The 17556-nt window shown below is 39.6% G+C and overlaps 1 protein-coding gene across 1 annotated transcript; it reads left to right on the plus strand.

Annotated features, from left to right (window-relative positions):
* Positions 1–4893: 4893 nt before the first annotated feature.
* Positions 4894–15069, plus strand: fshr (follicle stimulating hormone receptor; the record flags this gene model as incomplete). The annotated part of the gene is made up of 15 exons (XM_083903669.1): positions 4894–5048; positions 6450–6521; positions 7151–7225; positions 7441–7515; positions 7607–7681; positions 8951–9025; positions 9391–9471; positions 10854–10922; positions 11005–11079; positions 11994–12179; positions 12345–12565; positions 12775–12956; positions 13044–13235; positions 13337–13828; positions 15049–15069. 15 exons carry the CDS (start codon positions 4894–4896, stop codon positions 15067–15069), a joined length of 2046 nt encoding a protein of 681 aa, XP_083759795.1.
* Positions 15070–17556: the final 2487 nt, after the last annotated feature.

Consider the following 17556-nt stretch of genomic DNA (forward strand, 5'->3'; position numbering starts at 1 on the left):
TCTGCTTGTGATATAACATTCCACAACTATTACTTTATCAAAGAGAGACAGATGTATGAATGTAGAGGTGGTGACATACAGAATAATGAACAGATGGATTGGTGTAGTGAAATAAACAGACAGTTTTATAGCATGGCAGCCATAGAGGCCCAGCAGCCATGCAAAGGGAAAGTGAGTGAGTAGGAGGCACATCAATTACCCATAATAAAAAAGAAAAATATTCTTACTGTTTGAACATCTTCATGAGGATCAACCTGAAAAAAAGTTCAGACTCCAGTTTCAAGCCTCAAGTGTGTTCATGTTATCTCTTCTGTTAGACAGACTTGTGCTGCTATACATAAGAGTTATAAACAGATTAGATTTTTATTAAATGTATCATGTGTCATCTAGGTTTTAATTATCTTTATGTTATTCAGTTAAAAAGGAAATAGAATAGAATAGAAATACTTTATTCATCCCCTAATAAGATTCCAAACATACTTTATGTACTGTATGTGTCTTTATGTAACACTGTTCTACGCCTGTTGTATAAAATGTGCTCTAAAATAGATTGATTGACCTTAATATTTAAAAGCCATTTTTTGTAAGAGGTTCAGTCAGAAAATTGTCACTTCTCTCACCTGTTCAGAGTTAGTCTCAGTCCCGCACGACCTGTAAATTAAAAATAAATAATTAAAACTCATTGTCAGTACGGACACAACAAAGACATTAAAATATTGACAGAGAAAATGCATAAATAACCCAATTTATAAGTATCTATGTGTGTCCCTGTGTCCCTGTGTCCCTGTGATGGACTGGCGAACTGTTCAGGGTTTACCCCGCCTATCGCCCTATGTCAACTGAGATTGGCACAGCACACCCCGCGACCCCCGGTGGAGGATAAAGCAGTAGATTATGGATGGATGGATACAAAAACATTATCCATAATGAATAAATCACATCAGATCAGAACAAAAAGGTAAAAGAAGCCAAAGTAAAACTAAAACAAATGGAATTTGTCAGCACCTGATCCACACCTGGTAATCAGCTGATGACTTCAGTCGTTGAAAAGGCCAGTTAGTTCGCTAGCCTCAGTTGCCGTTTGCTGGAATTAATTATTTTGTTTGTGTTATATTAATATCACAATATATTAATATACAGCATTGTTTATTTGTTTTCAATGTAATACCATTTGGCATTGGCTTTTTCAGGTGACAAAGGGACAAATATTTTAAAATAAAACAACAACTGTGAAGTTTAGCTAAGTAGCCTAGCCTAAAGATGCTAAGTAGCGTAATTAGGCTCAGTGAAGCCACCTGTGTGTGGTTAGCGTTAGCTGACCTCGGAGTGAGGCTGATAAGAGGGGTGTGTTATTTACTACACACAAATCATGTTTATTCTCCTAGTGAAATTTTTTGACACTTGCCAAAGTATATACTTACTAGCTCACATAATTATACTCTAACTAAATGCCTTTTCTTGAGTGGCGTAAGTTTGTTTACCTTTACAGTTTCGACTGCACTTCCTGCAATCTTCCTCAGTCGGGTCACATGACGTTGCTGTGACCACCATCGAGGTTGGAGTGACGGTGCGACCCCCTGTCGGCGAGAAGGTCTTACGCCCGCCAGCGGTGCGGTGTTCGCCCCTTTTAAATAGTAGAATGGGGATTAATTCTGTTACAATTATTCTGCCTCCATTATCCTATGAAACCTGTTTATTTCTTGGCCTCACCCAATTATAATGGATATAACACCGGAAACCAGAGCAACATCACGTGACACGTCTGAGGAAGATTGCAGGAAGTACAGTAAAAACTATAAAGGTAAACCAACTCACACTTGCCAAGAAAAGGGATGTAGTTAAAGATATTTTCTACTTTTACCTTCACAATGGTCCAGTCCAATTAGGGTGGACCAAGGACGGTGATAAGAAGGGAAGAGACTGTGGCAGAGAGTGCAAAATGTCCTTGCTTTGAATTTTAAACTTTTTTAAATTTATCTGGGACCTTGTTTTTTTCCCCTTCTCTTGCATTTTTGTTCAATAAAATCACAGCTTTTTTAACATGAACCTCTGCTTCCTTCAACCTTCGGTTTAACTAACTCCAGTGATGCCAGTCACAAGAAATGTAGCCTTAATGTATCCATAATGTGAATTAGTAATAAAATAAGATTGATAGCAAAATATAAACAGAATCGGCAGCACAATAAAATATAGCAGAAAATAAACATGCAAAAGTTCGGTGGCACAGAATTATTGCACGGATTATAATGACAATGACTCGATGAATAATATCAAATTATAGTGCAAATCACAAGTGTTATAGTGTTCAATGCAGAGAAAGAATTCACCTAAGGGATTAATAAATCACTTAAAATGTGATGTGGTGCTCCCTATTCACAGTTTTATGTTTCCATCAATCTATAAATGAAGGTAACATCTGTCTATCATAGAAAACCTGGCAGTTGACTTAATAACGGCACCAGTGTTTGCAGTGCTGACTTTGGCGGTGTTTGGATGAAAAATTAAAGAGATGACGGTGGAAATTGCTAAAAGTGCTGCTTCTGCTCAACACAGCCTCTCGTTTGATAAACAGCTTGTGGACTACATCTTTGGTAAAGTAGAGCCAGGTTATCCCTTCTTACATCAGCATTCACCTCCTACATTTGATGATGATGATGATGATGATGATGATGGCTCTGTTCCCTGTAGGTGACCATCAGGAAAAGCCACCAGGAAGTTGCAACACTCACACCACAGGACCAGACAACCCTAGCGTCAGAATGGGACATCCACGCCAGTATAACGCAAACATAACAGGTGAGTCACTGTGCAGCCTGTAAATCACATTAGTTACAATTATTAGTTACTGGTGATTGAAATATGTGATAAGTAAAAGGTGCGTTGCCCTCACACGTGACGTGAGCGTCTGTAATTGGTATTCTGCAGACTCAAAAACCACTCGATAATTCTGCATTCTGCACACATCTCCCCTTCACAGGTGCAGAACAATCACGCTCGCAGATTAATCCACACATTCATATCGTCTATCAACACACACACACACACACACACACACACACACACACACACACACACACACACACACACACACACACACACACACACACACACACACACGCCATGGATCTGTCTCCGTCCTTCATCTCCACTCCTCTGTGCACCTGCATTTGTCCCTATCTTTCTGACTTACTTGCCATGTGTTTCTATTTTTTCTTTGTGTGTAAGCAGAACTGTGGGAGCGTGTGTGTGTGTGTGTGTATTTGTTACCCCTTTATGAGCTTTTCTGGCATAAACACTGACCTTGTCAAACCTGGTCCTAATGAGGCAGGCCTTCATTTCTGAGGAGCTAGAGATAAGACTTGAGTTGTGGTTTGGTTAGGGTTAGGGATAGGGTTAGGCATCAACAGGTTATGGTTAATGTTGGGGATAATGCTTTGTTAAGGCTGGAAGTCAATGCAGAAGAAGTCCTAAGAAGAATAGCTGTGTGTGTGTGTGTGTGTGTGTGTGTGTGTGTGTGTGTGTGTGTGTGTGTGTGTGTGTGTGTGTGTGTGTGTGTGTGTGTGCGTGTGCGTGTGCGTGTGGTCATGTCAGGAGCTCAAGGCTGCGTTTCTCTTCCTGCTTTGGAATAAATCACAAATAGCTCTGAACATTAAATTCCCACTGTACCTCGAACACAGTGCAAGAGCAAACGTGTGGAGAGGAGAAGCTTAAGATACACAGAGCTGAAAATGTAAGAAAATCAAAGAGGTCGGAAAAGATTTTGCTTTCTTTTGCAAGGATGTGCACATGAATTGCCAAATGTCCTTGCTAGATGGCTACGTGCCGGGGAATATGGGAGGTAACATGATGCCTGTCGCATTCAAACTCTGTTCATCTTTAAACGGAAATATGAGACGCAGCTCGAAAAGTCTCATATCTATGTGATTTATTAATGAATCCAAACTTTCAAGCTGGAGTATATGGAGCTCTGAAATGCAACACAAGGTTGCCGAGACCAAATGTGTGTAATAAACGTTCTTTGGCCTCTAGCCACAGTTAATGGCTAAATGAAGATGTGGCTAATGAACTGAAAACAGTCAATGACTGCATTTCACCTGCTAACATTAGTCGTAAAAGTCAGCGTACGTAACATTAATCATCCATACTGCTTTGCATATTGTTCGAGCATGAATATTAATTCCCATAACAACTGCTGAGGCATTATAGCCAGCAAGCTACTGATACACACAACATGCATTCACTATCCTTACAGTGTTCAAATTATTGTATCAAAAAATGTGTCTATTTTATTAATAATAATGCCAAACAAAATATGCTTATGTAATTTTGTTTGTATTCAAGTTGTTATTGGTGACTCATGACCTACAGTATTTATACAGTTGAGGTGCAAAACTATGTTAAATATGAATGTTTTCTTAGTAAAATAATACAAAATCAGTTTGGCTAAATTAGGATTAGATGAGGAAACGATGTGCTTGTGGGTGTTTTTAAGTGTGATCGCTTGTGGAAGTGGAAACAGATTTTGGGCAGACTAGAGTTTGTATTTTGTGAAATCAGGAACACACACAGAGCGATAGAGATAGAGAGAGAGAGAGACCTCCTACCTCCGCATACACACATAAAGCTTTTCACACGCCCCCACCATGAACCACTGCATGACAGGAAGCACTACAGCACCTCTCACATCTTCTCTCTTCGACCTGGCGGTGGAACCCAGAGTGGATAGACCGACAAACTTTCATATCAGTGGAGTTTGGGCTTTGATGAGTGTTCCATCAAAGCCTTCATGCATGCCTGTTGATGCACAGGAAAACAAGAAGATCAGAAAAGTGAAAAGTTAAGATTACAGCTGACTGAACTGCTCAGATGATGAGGGCGACACAGTTAATGATAATGCTCGCGGTGGCAAACGGGGCAATAGCTTCAGCAGTGGACAGTAAAGCTGGATCTGAGGCCAGCTTGGCTAAACAAACTGTGAAAATCGCCTACCGCCTGGGAGTCGAGGTCACAGAGATTCCTTCGAACATGTCCAGCAAGATCCAACACCTGTGAGTACACAAACGCTGAATGTTAGATTTAAAAAAAAAAAAGTTGTTGCCACTGCAGATGTTTACCTGCTGAGCCGCTGCTGCCCAGTTTTCTCCTTGTTGAAATGTAAATTATTTTGTCACAACTTCCTCTCCTGTTTGGCATCTGTACAGCAAAAGAAAAAAACAGTAGAAGTTTGCATGGAGTGTTGGTGTAATTCTTACTTTCCTTAAAAATTTTTGTTTGAATCATCCTTCAACCAAAGAACATGAGCTACTTTGGCCTTCAATCTGCTGTGAATTTGATGTTGAATGACATTGATTTGCTGGGTTTTTTTTATGTATTAATTGTTGCATTTATTCATTTCTAAGCTCGTTTGAGGATTTTCAGGCTTCTGCCGAAGTGACGCGCACATATTAAGATTAATAATTTAAGCACTACAAACTATGACATTGTAACTTGTAGTTGCTTGTGTGATCCAAGGTCCAAAAGCACGTTCTTTATTTCATTTGTTACATTGTGAAGCTGTGAGGGACTCATGTGCTGCAAATTATACTTCTTTACTCTCACTTAAATGTGGGAGTGACAACATTGGGGTCCATGTGATATACACGGCCAGTCAAAAGTTTGGACACACTTCCTCATTCAAGTAAATGGAAAGATGTGTCCAAACTTTTGACTAAATGTATATGAAGGTACCAACAGGTGAATGCATTAAGAAATCCATATTCAACTTTTCTTCTTCCAGCAGCTATAGACTGTAGCTCTAACCTCCAAAGATGTGGTGATCAGAGGTGGTTATAGGTGTTTTTGACACAGTGACACAAAGCTGAATGAGGCAAGTGCGTGCGACTGCCACTTGGAGTAAACACTGACCTGTTGTTTTTGCCATTAAAGCATTTTGAAGGAATCTCAAGGCCAGGAAGGGGAGGAGGGTGTAGCAGTGGGGGCCAGCATTAAGATGTGGACAGCCTGGAGTTTTTGGACGAACATACACCTAGACAGAACAGACAGCAGATATGCATAATCAGAGACATACAGACAGAGAGAGAGAGAGAGAGAGAAGGACATTTTTCATGTCAAAAGTAGCAACTATTCCCAAAAGACTTTCAGTTGGCAATGTGTGTGTTCCCATCTGTTCTGTTCTGCTTGAAGGTCAGGGCTAAAGAACAGTATGCAGCAACGAAGGGCCATTTCAGAGCCCATCGCCAAATGCAAAATAAGATTAAACCCCCCGAATTCCGTGTATAAGAGGTCCTGGCCTTCTTGTGCACTTCTCTCATTGATTAATGAACATGCAAAGTTGAGAATGTGAGGAACTAACTCACCCGCACCCCTGACACACAACAACACTGACCCCCAGTGACTGAGGATTTCTGTGCCGTGATCACACATCTGTGTCGTCGTTTCTCCATCAACAGGGTAGTGAAGGACACAAAGGTCAAGGTGATTCCCCGGGGCGCGCTCACCGGCCTGCAGCTCCTCAGGAGAGTGTGAGTGTGTGCATGTCTGTCACTCATGTTTACACTTTGATGTGGAACATAATGAACTGAGCAGGTCCAAACAATTAAGATACGGATCATGCAGACAGAGGAAAAGTGCGGGGGGCTTGTTTGGGACTATGGCCCGGCCTCATGGGCACATTTCTGTGCACACATTTGGTGTTGTTTCTCTGAAGAAAATTATGTTACATGCATTAGTAAAGCTAGAATAATCAGATTACCTCAGTCTTTGACGTATTTAAATAATATATCAAATTACTGAAATGGGCGTGCTTATACTTAATTGTGAACAATTATCTATCTACAAATTAGATATTATTCTATATGCATGCATGCAGTCAGAGACTCTATTTACAGCTTTACAGTTTTTTCATAATTTGACTTGTATAATTGCTTTAGTTTCCCAATTTCTTAGTGTTCTGCAGTTTTATAACACGTTGCATCTGTCTGGTCTTCTTTTATCATTGAATCTTTTGACCTGCATTTGTAAACACTACATTTCCCATGTGTGTTTGTATGACACGTCTCCCGTTTTGCTTGTGACTAAAGAACAGATACTGATCTGTATCACTATTTACTGTATATTATTATAACACCCTCCTCTCCCCACAACCTTAAAGCCACATATTGGGGAACGACATTCTGCAGAGTATCGACCCGTTTGCTTTCGCCAACCTCCCTAAGCTCAGTGAAATGTGAGTATACAGTTTGCAAAAGTGAACGTCGTGAACATGTTTTATACAGCGTGCTGGTGTGTTTAGTCTCTGCCGTGGGACATGAAATGCTGCGAACTGTGAGAAAGCAGATACACCGCCATACAGTGGCAGACAAAATATATCAAAAGAATAAGTGTGAATGAAGACCTGACAGCTGGATGTTTGTAATATTTGATGTTGTTGTTCCCTCTTAGCTTAATCTCTGAAAATATGGCTTTGCAAAATATTGGAGCTTTTGCTTTCTTCAATCTCCCAGAACTCATTGAGATGTAAGTATTAAGGTCAGGGGTTAGGATTTAAGTAAGTATTATTTAATTAATGATGTTTATTGATTTGTATGTGACTGTATTTTTCCCTCAGGACCATAACAAATTCAAAAAACCTAGGTTACATCCATCCAGATGCATTCGGGAATATTGTGAATCTACAGTATCTGTGAGTTCTCGCCCAAGAAATCTTTGTAACTTGTGCTTTTGTGTGTAACTGTTTGTGTTCAAATTGGGTTAGGGGTGACAGGCCTATTTCTGACAGTCTTCCAACGCAAAAATACATTGTTTGTATCTTTTGTAGCATCTCAAAATAGTGTAATGCTAAAGCCCCCCTGACATTAGCATAACGATTACTGCTGTGTTTGTCCTGGTTTTTTTTCTTCTAAAAACTAGGACACATACTTTAAATAGAGCAGTGTACAGTGGAGGAAAACGCATTCCTTAAAGTACCTCAGCAAAAAAAAACATAATATTTTTAATGTACACCTCAAATGTAGCTGATGTTGCTAAATATTGTCAACATCATTTCATACATTCAGTTGACTTAAGACAAAAGGGGTAAAAGCAGCGCTTATAAAACTTGTAGTGAGGCCATTTCAGGCTGAATAAAAATGACAACAACAAAAAACAATATATCTGTATGGATAATTTACTAAAGCTGCAACTAACGATTATTTTCTTAATCGATGAATCTGCCGATTATTTTCTCCAATAATCGATGAATCGTTTGGTCCATAAAATGTCAGAAAATGTTAAAAAACATTAATCATGTTTGTCAAAGCTGGAAATTATGATGTTCTCGAATGTCTTGTTTTGTCCACAAACCAAAATGATTCAGTTTTAATGATTTCTTTGTTATGTGGAGCAAAGAAACCAAGAAAATATTCACATTTAAGAAGCTAAAACAATCAGAAATCCTGTTTTACTGATGAAAAAAGCTTAAAACCGATTATCGATTATCACAATAGTTGGCGATTAATTTAGTAATCGATTAATAATCTATTCATCGATTAATCGTTTCAGCTCTATAATTTACTCACGATATTGTCAACACATTCCTCTGAAAAACATTTGTTTATTGGTGTTTCCAAAAGTATATATACTCAGTTTTGGGGGCGACAATCCAGCTCATTATTATCTCATTTCAAACCAGTTGGGTTTTTTTCACAGACCGTGCCGTTGAATGAGACTGAATGTGTCTTATGTTTTTAAAAGACATTTTATTTGGAACAGGGAGCCCTTTAAACGTCCGATCTTCCTCTCTGGCGGCCAAGCTTCTCTCTGAAGTCTCTTCTGAGTCTTTTCACGTCATTATTTATTTATTTATTTATTTATCTGTAAAATGAATGCTGCATTGTCTAATATTTTTTATCTGTTGTTCATGAGGCCGTGGTGTGAACATAGTAACATTTGGTGGTTCATTTGCACGTCACAGGACCATCACCAACACTGGACTCTTCATTTTTCCAGACTTTACCAAGATCTTCTCCACAGCCCACGACTTTCTGATGTAAGTCCCATACATGCACAGATGTATGCTCAGACATACACCCACACATGATTCCCACATCCCACATACACTCCTGTATGCACAAAGAATGAAATATGCCCAGAAGTCACACTATGATGCAGTATATATAACACTGCAGTTAAAGCCTACACACTGTGCACTCTGCACAAGCCAGAATATCAGAGACGTAAACCATCTGTTCCTCTCCACCAACCTGCCTTAAAATACGTCTTTCAACTCTCTGCCATGTTATCCTTTGAAGGGAATTTGATTGGAAGGGGATCGTAGCATTTATGCCTGATATTTTGCACCTTCAGTGTGTATACTCATAAGTGTCATGTGTTTCTGATCTTTGTGCTGCTTAGTGACCTGCAGGACAACAGACAAATAACAAGAGTCCCCGCCAATGCCTTCAGAGGCCTCTGCACTCAAACCATCTCAGAGATGTAAGAGCTCTCCCCTTTTTATTTTCTTCTTCTTCTTCTGCTACTTTTAGAAACACACAACCCTCACACAGCTCCAAGTAAGCAGTACAGTGATGACTGTTCCCTGAAATGCTGTCTGAGCTCTGTCTTTTCCTCATCGTCTCCTTTCCCCATCACATTTCTGTAACACTCATACCCCCGCTAATAAAGTTTGCAACTACTGCAACGACCACTGCTAATATTCACTGAGGGCCACATACAGAATAAATGTATCTAATAAACCAAATATAATGTAAAATAAAGTAACTTCTCCGTAACATATTGCTAAATAACTTTCTGTATTTATTATTATTACTTATTCAATTTCACTCATCGCATGATGCATATACAACGATACACTGCGATCTAGTGGCGGTGCGGTCGCTTTGCGGGTAACGCAATCGCCATGCATTGTGGGAAATGTAGGTTATGGCCAACACGTGCCTTAAAGGTGCATAGACCTATTTTAACACTGATTTTTAAGACCACATCTGGCCCCGGGGCCTTAAGTTTGACACATGTGCTCTATAATAATATCTGGGCAAATATAAAGCTGTATCACCAACAAATGTAGAACATAAAGTTTTCCTTGAGCAGTTGTAAGCTACTTAATATTCCTTTTTTATCTGCTGTTCTTTACAGTTGAACAGGGATTTTACTTAAAGATAAATACAGTTGAATTTCTTCATATTATTTTTTTTTTTTACAGTAAACTAATGAATATAATATTGAATAGCTGAAGTTAACATCCACAGCATGTTGCCTATGTCAAAATAATTGAATATTATAATATACAAAACAAAATAGAGACAGAGAAGCTCTGCTGCATAATTACTTGCTTAAATGTATTATTACACTGTGGATGCTGTTGTGTCTAAAACTTTAAATGTGAGACTTGTGACAGACTACTTTCATATCTATACAAAAAGTGGAGTGGACTATTTCTAATTAGGTGGAAGCGACAACTTCTTGAAGATTAAATTTACTTCTATGGACACAATTAAACCAGTCTTTGAGACCAAATCGGCCAATTTTGATAAATCAGAAGTAACCAAACCTAATAGTGAATAAGTGATTTCAGGACTTTGTAATATTGTAATTTGATTTGTAATGGAATAGTTTTAAACTGTGCTTAAAAACACTGACTCCATCAAAGAAATATAGTTTTCCCACAGCTTCTGAAGTCCAGACTGATAAAAACCCATAAAAGGAAAAAAGAGGAAAGGAAGTCTTACATAATGAATTTCATACAGCTTTAGTTACTGTGAGCAAAAGAAGCATTTATAGTTCAGAGACGTTTACAGTTGGAAATGTTCTGTGTTGGAGCCACATGACTGTAATTTGGCTACTCCCTCTGATGACAGACGGCTCACCAGAAATGGCATCAAGGAGGTGGCGAGTGGCGCCTTCAACGGTACAAAGATGCACCGACTGTGAGTCACAAGCAGAGACACAATGACAATCAGCGGATTTACAAAAAGGAAAACATTTAATTTCTCGTTTTTCCTCTCTCAGATTCCTGAAAGGAAACCAACAACTTACTCACATCAATACCAATGCCTTTGTGGGATCCAGTGGGTTGGTGGTACTGTAAGCATGACATCTAACAGTAACTCATGTCTGCATGATTCACCCTCCTCATCATCACTTATTGAAGTCAGGGTGTAGGAGAAAACAAGAGACAACATGGTGTGTGGGAAGACTCAAATGAAAAAAGAAAAGAAAAGGCTTAGAAACGTGCCAGATTTGGGGTAAAAATAAATCGAGAGCAGGTCATTTCAAATCCAAAGAGTGCTGTTCATTCTTCAAACAAAATGACACCTTTTTCCATTGAAGTGTGTTCAGACAAAAATCTGTTTTCAGGCTGTTTTCAAGTGTTTCTTTTGCCGACATAAAACATTATTATGCATCACTTCTTAAACCTTCTGGAGTCTGTCAACGAATACACTCAACATGTTGTATTTGCTGTAATATATGGAACATTATTTATATATCACACAGAAACAGAGTTTAATGTGAGGCTTCTTTTTAAAAGCACATTTATTCATGCCTGTATGAATTTATTTATTTTAAATATATATAACTGATCTAGAAAATGCTTGAAAACAAATAAGATGGAATTAAATCATTGCACATGTGATTAGGCTTGATCTTCCTGCTGTATTTGCATTTATTGTGAAGCAGTATTCTTACAAACCAAAGCTCCTCTATTATATCAACTTCTGAAGGTGCCAGTATCTTGGATTACTGGAAGTTTTATGCTTATAAATGACAGGTGTAAATTTGGAAGGAGGGGATACACCACCCAGTAACGAATTTAGGATGTCAGTATTGGGCAGGAAAGTGATATCAAGCATCCCTAGTGTAAATATGCTATTTACAGACAACAATAAAGTCATACATAGTTGTCCATAGTAAAACAAAATCAACTACATTTAGTGCCCATGAGCTGCACCTATATCTCATGTCCTCCTCTGCTAAATCCTCATTGTTATTATCTGCAGGGACGTCTCTCAGACAGCCATCAGCTCCCTGCCACACAACATCTTTGGCAAACTGCATTCGTTGTTTGCAGAGTCTGCCTTCCACCTCAAAGAGCTTCCTCCTCTGCAGCTCTTCGCCAAACTGCACCAGGCCAACCTAACATACCCGTCACACTGCTGCGCCTTCAAGAACGTGCACAAGAACAGGTACAGGCTGTCAAGAAGTGTTCCTAAAGTATTCCTTGACAGATAACCACTATAGGAGGCCTGCTAACCACATTGTGGGAAAAAAAAGCAAAATTAATTAAAAAATACAGTTGAGAAAAGAGAAGAGCGTTTGTTTACCTGCACTCTGTGTGCGTTATTTGTCAGATCGAGGTGGAATCCCTTGTGCTCGCACCCCGAGGCTCGGGAAAACATTTATTTCTACAGAGATCACTGCTCCAACGCCACAGACATCACCTGCAGCCCACTGTCAGACGAGTTTAACCCCTGTGAGGATATCATGTCCTCCATCTTCCTACGGATCCTCATCTGGATCATCTCTATCCTCACGCTGCTTGGAAACGGAGTAGTACTTCTTGTGTTGTTAGGTATGTTCATGCCGGATTCTCAAGTACTGCTTTTAATGCAACTAAACATGAGTGTTTACATTTTGTGCCTCCATTAATATCCTCCCTTGTGCAAGTTCAAAAGTGCAGTTTTTCACATAATGTTAAAACTGGTTTATATTTAATACCAATGATTGTGCTGGTTTGTACTCTTTTTCTTCACATTTCTGTTTCCACCATTGTGTTGACAGGCAGCCGCGCCAAACTCACTGTTCCCCGTTTCCTCATGTGCCACTTGGCCTTTGCTGACCTCTGCATGGGTGTCTACCTGGTAGTCATAGCAACTGTGGACATACTCACTCGAGGCCAGTATTACAACCATGCTATTGACTGGCAGAACGGTCCGGGCTGCAATGCAGCGGGCTTCTTAACGGTGAGTACACACACATATGTACTCCACATGAAAGAGCAGGTCATCACCGTACCAGTTTGACTGAAAAGATGTTTGTGTGTTTGACAGGTGTTTGCCAGCGAGTTATCTGTGTTCACGTTAACAGCGATCACCCTAGAGCGCTGGCACACCATCACTTATGCTCTGCGGCTGGACTGCAAAATCCGCCTGAGACACGCATGTATTGTCATGACAGTGGGCTGGATCTTCTCTTTTGTGGCTGCTTTGCTGCCCACGGTCGGGGTCAGTAGCTACAGCAAGGTGAGCTTTTAGACAACACATTCGCTGCTTCACTCATCTGTGATGTCCGGTTTGTGATGACCTGCATCAATTAACACCTTGTGTTTTCACGTATGCTGCAGGTGAGTATCTGCCTGCCCATGGACGTGGAGTCTCTGGGGGCTCAGGTCTACATTGTGTCTCTCCTCATCCTCAACATCCTGGCCTTCTTCATTGTGTGTGGCTGTTACTTCAGCATCTATCTGACCGTTCGCAACCCCTCATCAGTGCCAGCCCATGCTGACACCAGCGTAGCCCAACGCATGGCCATTCTCATCTTCACTGACTTTGTCTGCATGGCTCCCATCTCCTTTTTTGCCATCTCAGCTGCCCTCAAGCTCCCTCTAATCACCATTTCAGATTCCAAACTCCTGCTGGTCCTCTTCTACCCGATCAATTCCTGCTCAAACCCCTTCCTGTACGCCTTCTTTACCCACACCTTCAGACAGGACTTCTTCCTCCTTGCAGCTCGCTTCGGCATCTTTAAGACCCGGGCGCAGATCTACCGGACGGAGAGTACGTCCTGTCAGCTGACGACATGTACCTCTCCAAAGAGCGGTGTGGTGCTGTACTCAGTGACGACTGGATTGAGTTGCGATGGGAAACCAGAAAGCTGACAATCTTTCAAAGCACCACAGAATTTTTTTTTTTTGCTGTAATATCAGCAGTAGGGTGCTATTTCTCTCACCAGGGAAATACAGAGATCTAGTCTAGTCTAGTCCCATCCTCATGCTTGAGGGTCGGGGACCATGGTAGCTTCCAGTATCAGTCTCTTTCACTCCTTCCTGTTTCTGGCTCTGTGCGTGCAATCCGCCAGTTTGCGCATCCAGTCTCAGATGTCATCACCTCACCTCTTTCGTGGTCTCCCACTGGTCTTTCTATGGGCAATAGTTCCTAGGATGTGTGTGGAGTAATACAGAGATACTGACAGATTATAATAGATAACGCCAGGTCCTCTTGTCCTCTCCCACGTGTTGTGAAAAGGATATTCACACTTTAAAATCCTGATAACAATGTATAATTCTTTAATTTCTGTGTATAAACTGTGTTGCCAATATATTTTAACACATCTGTGACTCTACAACAGCTAAACTGTTCTCCATTAGGCACAGACAAAAATGCAGCGTCAGTAAAGGTTCTCAGTCATCGTCACATTAACCCTAACCCTTACCTCTCATCCGAGATTAACTGAAGAAGAATCTTGGATATAAGGGATATAAGTGAATTCTGTAATGTGTAATTGTAATCTGAATTATACTTATTTCAGGGGGGGCGGGTGACTGATTAACAATCTTCTCGTACATTTAATCCGCTGCAGCTCTTTCGTGCCTCATGTGTGCCCTTCAGTTTTTCCATATGTTTAAAAGAAGGGCATGGAATAACTGTGATGTAATATTGTTTATTGTTTGTAAATAACATAATGTATTTTTCACAAAATGTATCTCTAGTTTTTTCACATCATTTAATAAAGTCGCTTGATATTGGTTCCCTGGCTTGAAGAGATTTTATATGGTGAAAAACTCTCTCTCACACACTCTCACACACACACACACACACACACACACACACACACACACACACACACACACACACACATTATTGTACACTTCTATTAATGACAACATAATGCAGGATGTCCGCGCATCCTTAAAAAGTCTTAAATTCATGTATCTAAAATTAAGGTCTTAAATTGTCTTAAATTCATTAAAAATGTTATATGCTGGTCTTAAATACATTACTTAAAGGTCTTAAATTTTATTATTTAATGTTATATTCTTTTTTCTTTTTCTCACAGGATTTCGAGAAGGAGGTGTAGTTGTATACTTGGTCAGAAACATGCAGCTTAACTGCACTTGTACATACAACTATTGAACCAGAGAGCACTGAATATCACTTTATGTTCTGACAAACAACATCGAGACAAACTTGAATGAGTATCATTGAATTGGAATAAGGCGGTATTCCCCACTATCGCCTATATTAATAGTGTTTTTGGTCTTAAAGTTAATTCAAGGTGGCATTAAAAAGGTCTTAAAAAGTCTTAAATTTGACTTGCTGAAACCTGCAGATACCCTGTAATGCATTTCCTAACTTGTTACCCTTACCTCAACCATCACAACTAAACGCCTATGTCTAGCTGTTAACCTAACCTAAACCCTAACCTTTAAATGCCCTTTAAGGTTGCGAGGACCAGCCTCACAAGGTCAGCATGTCATCACAAAGAATCAAAATGTGTCCTCACAGACTACTACACACACACACACACACACACACAGAGAGAGAGAGAGAGAGAGAGAGAGAGAGAGAGAGAGAGAGAGAGAGAGTGAGCAGTCTTTATCTAGAAATGCTGTCCTTCAGAAACATCCAAAGCTTTCAAGGACAAAGTGACCCTACCAACCTCTCCACTGCCAGTGTCAGTGTGGGTGGTTGGTTGTGGGGGGGACTTCACAGCTGCTTGTTCTGCTTATTACAGGAGAAGGAATAATATTAGACACGAACACACACACACACACAGGAGCAAGCCAGGGTTTCAAGGATACAGCTGCAAGACGGACTCAATCTCATTGATATGGATACACTGCCTCCTACATCCCAACACGAAATGTGTGGGTGCATTTGTGCTCTCTGACCACCAGGTGATGCTACTGATGCACAACCCAGTCAGACATAATATATATACAACAACAGACAACATGCACTTTATTAAATGTACTGTCATATGTGACGTAGGTAACAGCAGAGCTCACCTCAACAACAGCACTGTTACAAAAAAGCTGATGTCAAATAACTGGCTATGCAACACTGACAATAAAATGTACCTTTCTCTCCATGTCGACGATTAGAGGAATTCACTCCTTAAAAATGTCTTCATAAAAGACACATTTGTGACAACACCGAAAGACTGTTTGTCTGAAAGGAATGGCAGAATGCAGCCATTCAAGGTTACATCAATCTCTGTGAAATGGAATCTTTTTTTTCTGAGAAAGGCCGACTTCAAAGACCAAAACTGTCTCTCCACTCTGCAGCTCCAATCTTATATAAGTTAATGAATACATTCTCACCTAGTCCTTCCCTTGCAAAATATAGAAACATTTTTAATACAAGCAGTATTGAGGTATCTAAGGTTTAATGATTAGTGACATTCAGAGGTCTTTCAGTACAAACAGCAAAGGATTCCTGTTGACTTTCTGCTGAAAACATGCAACACATGACATAATGGTGTCATCCACAGTTTGCTATAGGTTATATATTCATTTCCCTTCCCATGTTTCTACCTACTTCAACTACTTACAACCCATATTTAGGATGATCATAGAAATATATTCCTTGCACCATCTACCAAATTTGGTTTTACATATAATACAGTATGATTGATCGCTCCTGTTGTCCAGTGTACGATGCCGAATGCTCCTTGTTGCATGCAGATACTCCAAAAAAGCAAAACACAAAGACTTTAAGTGCATGCAAACCATGAAACGATTTAGTAAAGCAACCTGTGTAAAAGGATCTGCTGTATCCTCACATACTTGAGTTCATCAGTGTACCGTTTGATTGTTTGCAGACAACAATGCCATCTAGTGTTCAAATAACATACAATTGTACTATTTGTCCAAACTAGTTTATTCAAACAAAAACATCCTTTCCCTGAATCAAACAGGTTTTATGGTGAGTGAGCTGAAGAATAACATACCTATTTGTTTTCCACAGGGAATGGAAACTGCAAACAACTCATATGAGTTTGAATGGGGCCAAATAAATAAATGAAAACAAAAGGCTAATAATTTCCTCCTCACAATTCATTTCCGATGCAACTATAATCAGAAGATTTAAATACGAGTAAACTTTAATTGATGCAAGCCACACTCCCTCACACCCTCATATTAATACTTTTATTGACTCATGATATTAGTCATCATCAATTCCCCAAGCGCAATTGCATAAATAACTTTAAAAGACTCTTTAAAATGAGCTGTTATTATACTGTTGTTATAAATTCTATGTTGTAATAATTATTAAAATATTAAAGGGTCAGGATGCCCTACAAGCTAATTTGCCATTTTATTCATATTCAACCATATAATGAGAAATAATAAATATTAATGCCTTATTAGCATGGACAAATTACAGAGCAGGCGGTTGTATCCTCTGTTTGGAATTAGTGTTAATATCTGTTGTTTGACAGTCCAAAGACAACGTGATCACACAGAGTCACAAAAAGACTACAAAGAGACAAAACATTATAATACGGAAAAGCAAAGGGATGTCAATGAGACAAAACATGGCTGCAAATACAATACATGCA

The sequence above is a fragment of the Microchirus variegatus genome (assembly GCF_963457635.1).
Source record: "Microchirus variegatus genome assembly, chromosome: 17".
NCBI classification, from domain to species: Eukaryota; Metazoa; Chordata; class Actinopteri; order Pleuronectiformes; family Soleidae; genus Microchirus; species Microchirus variegatus.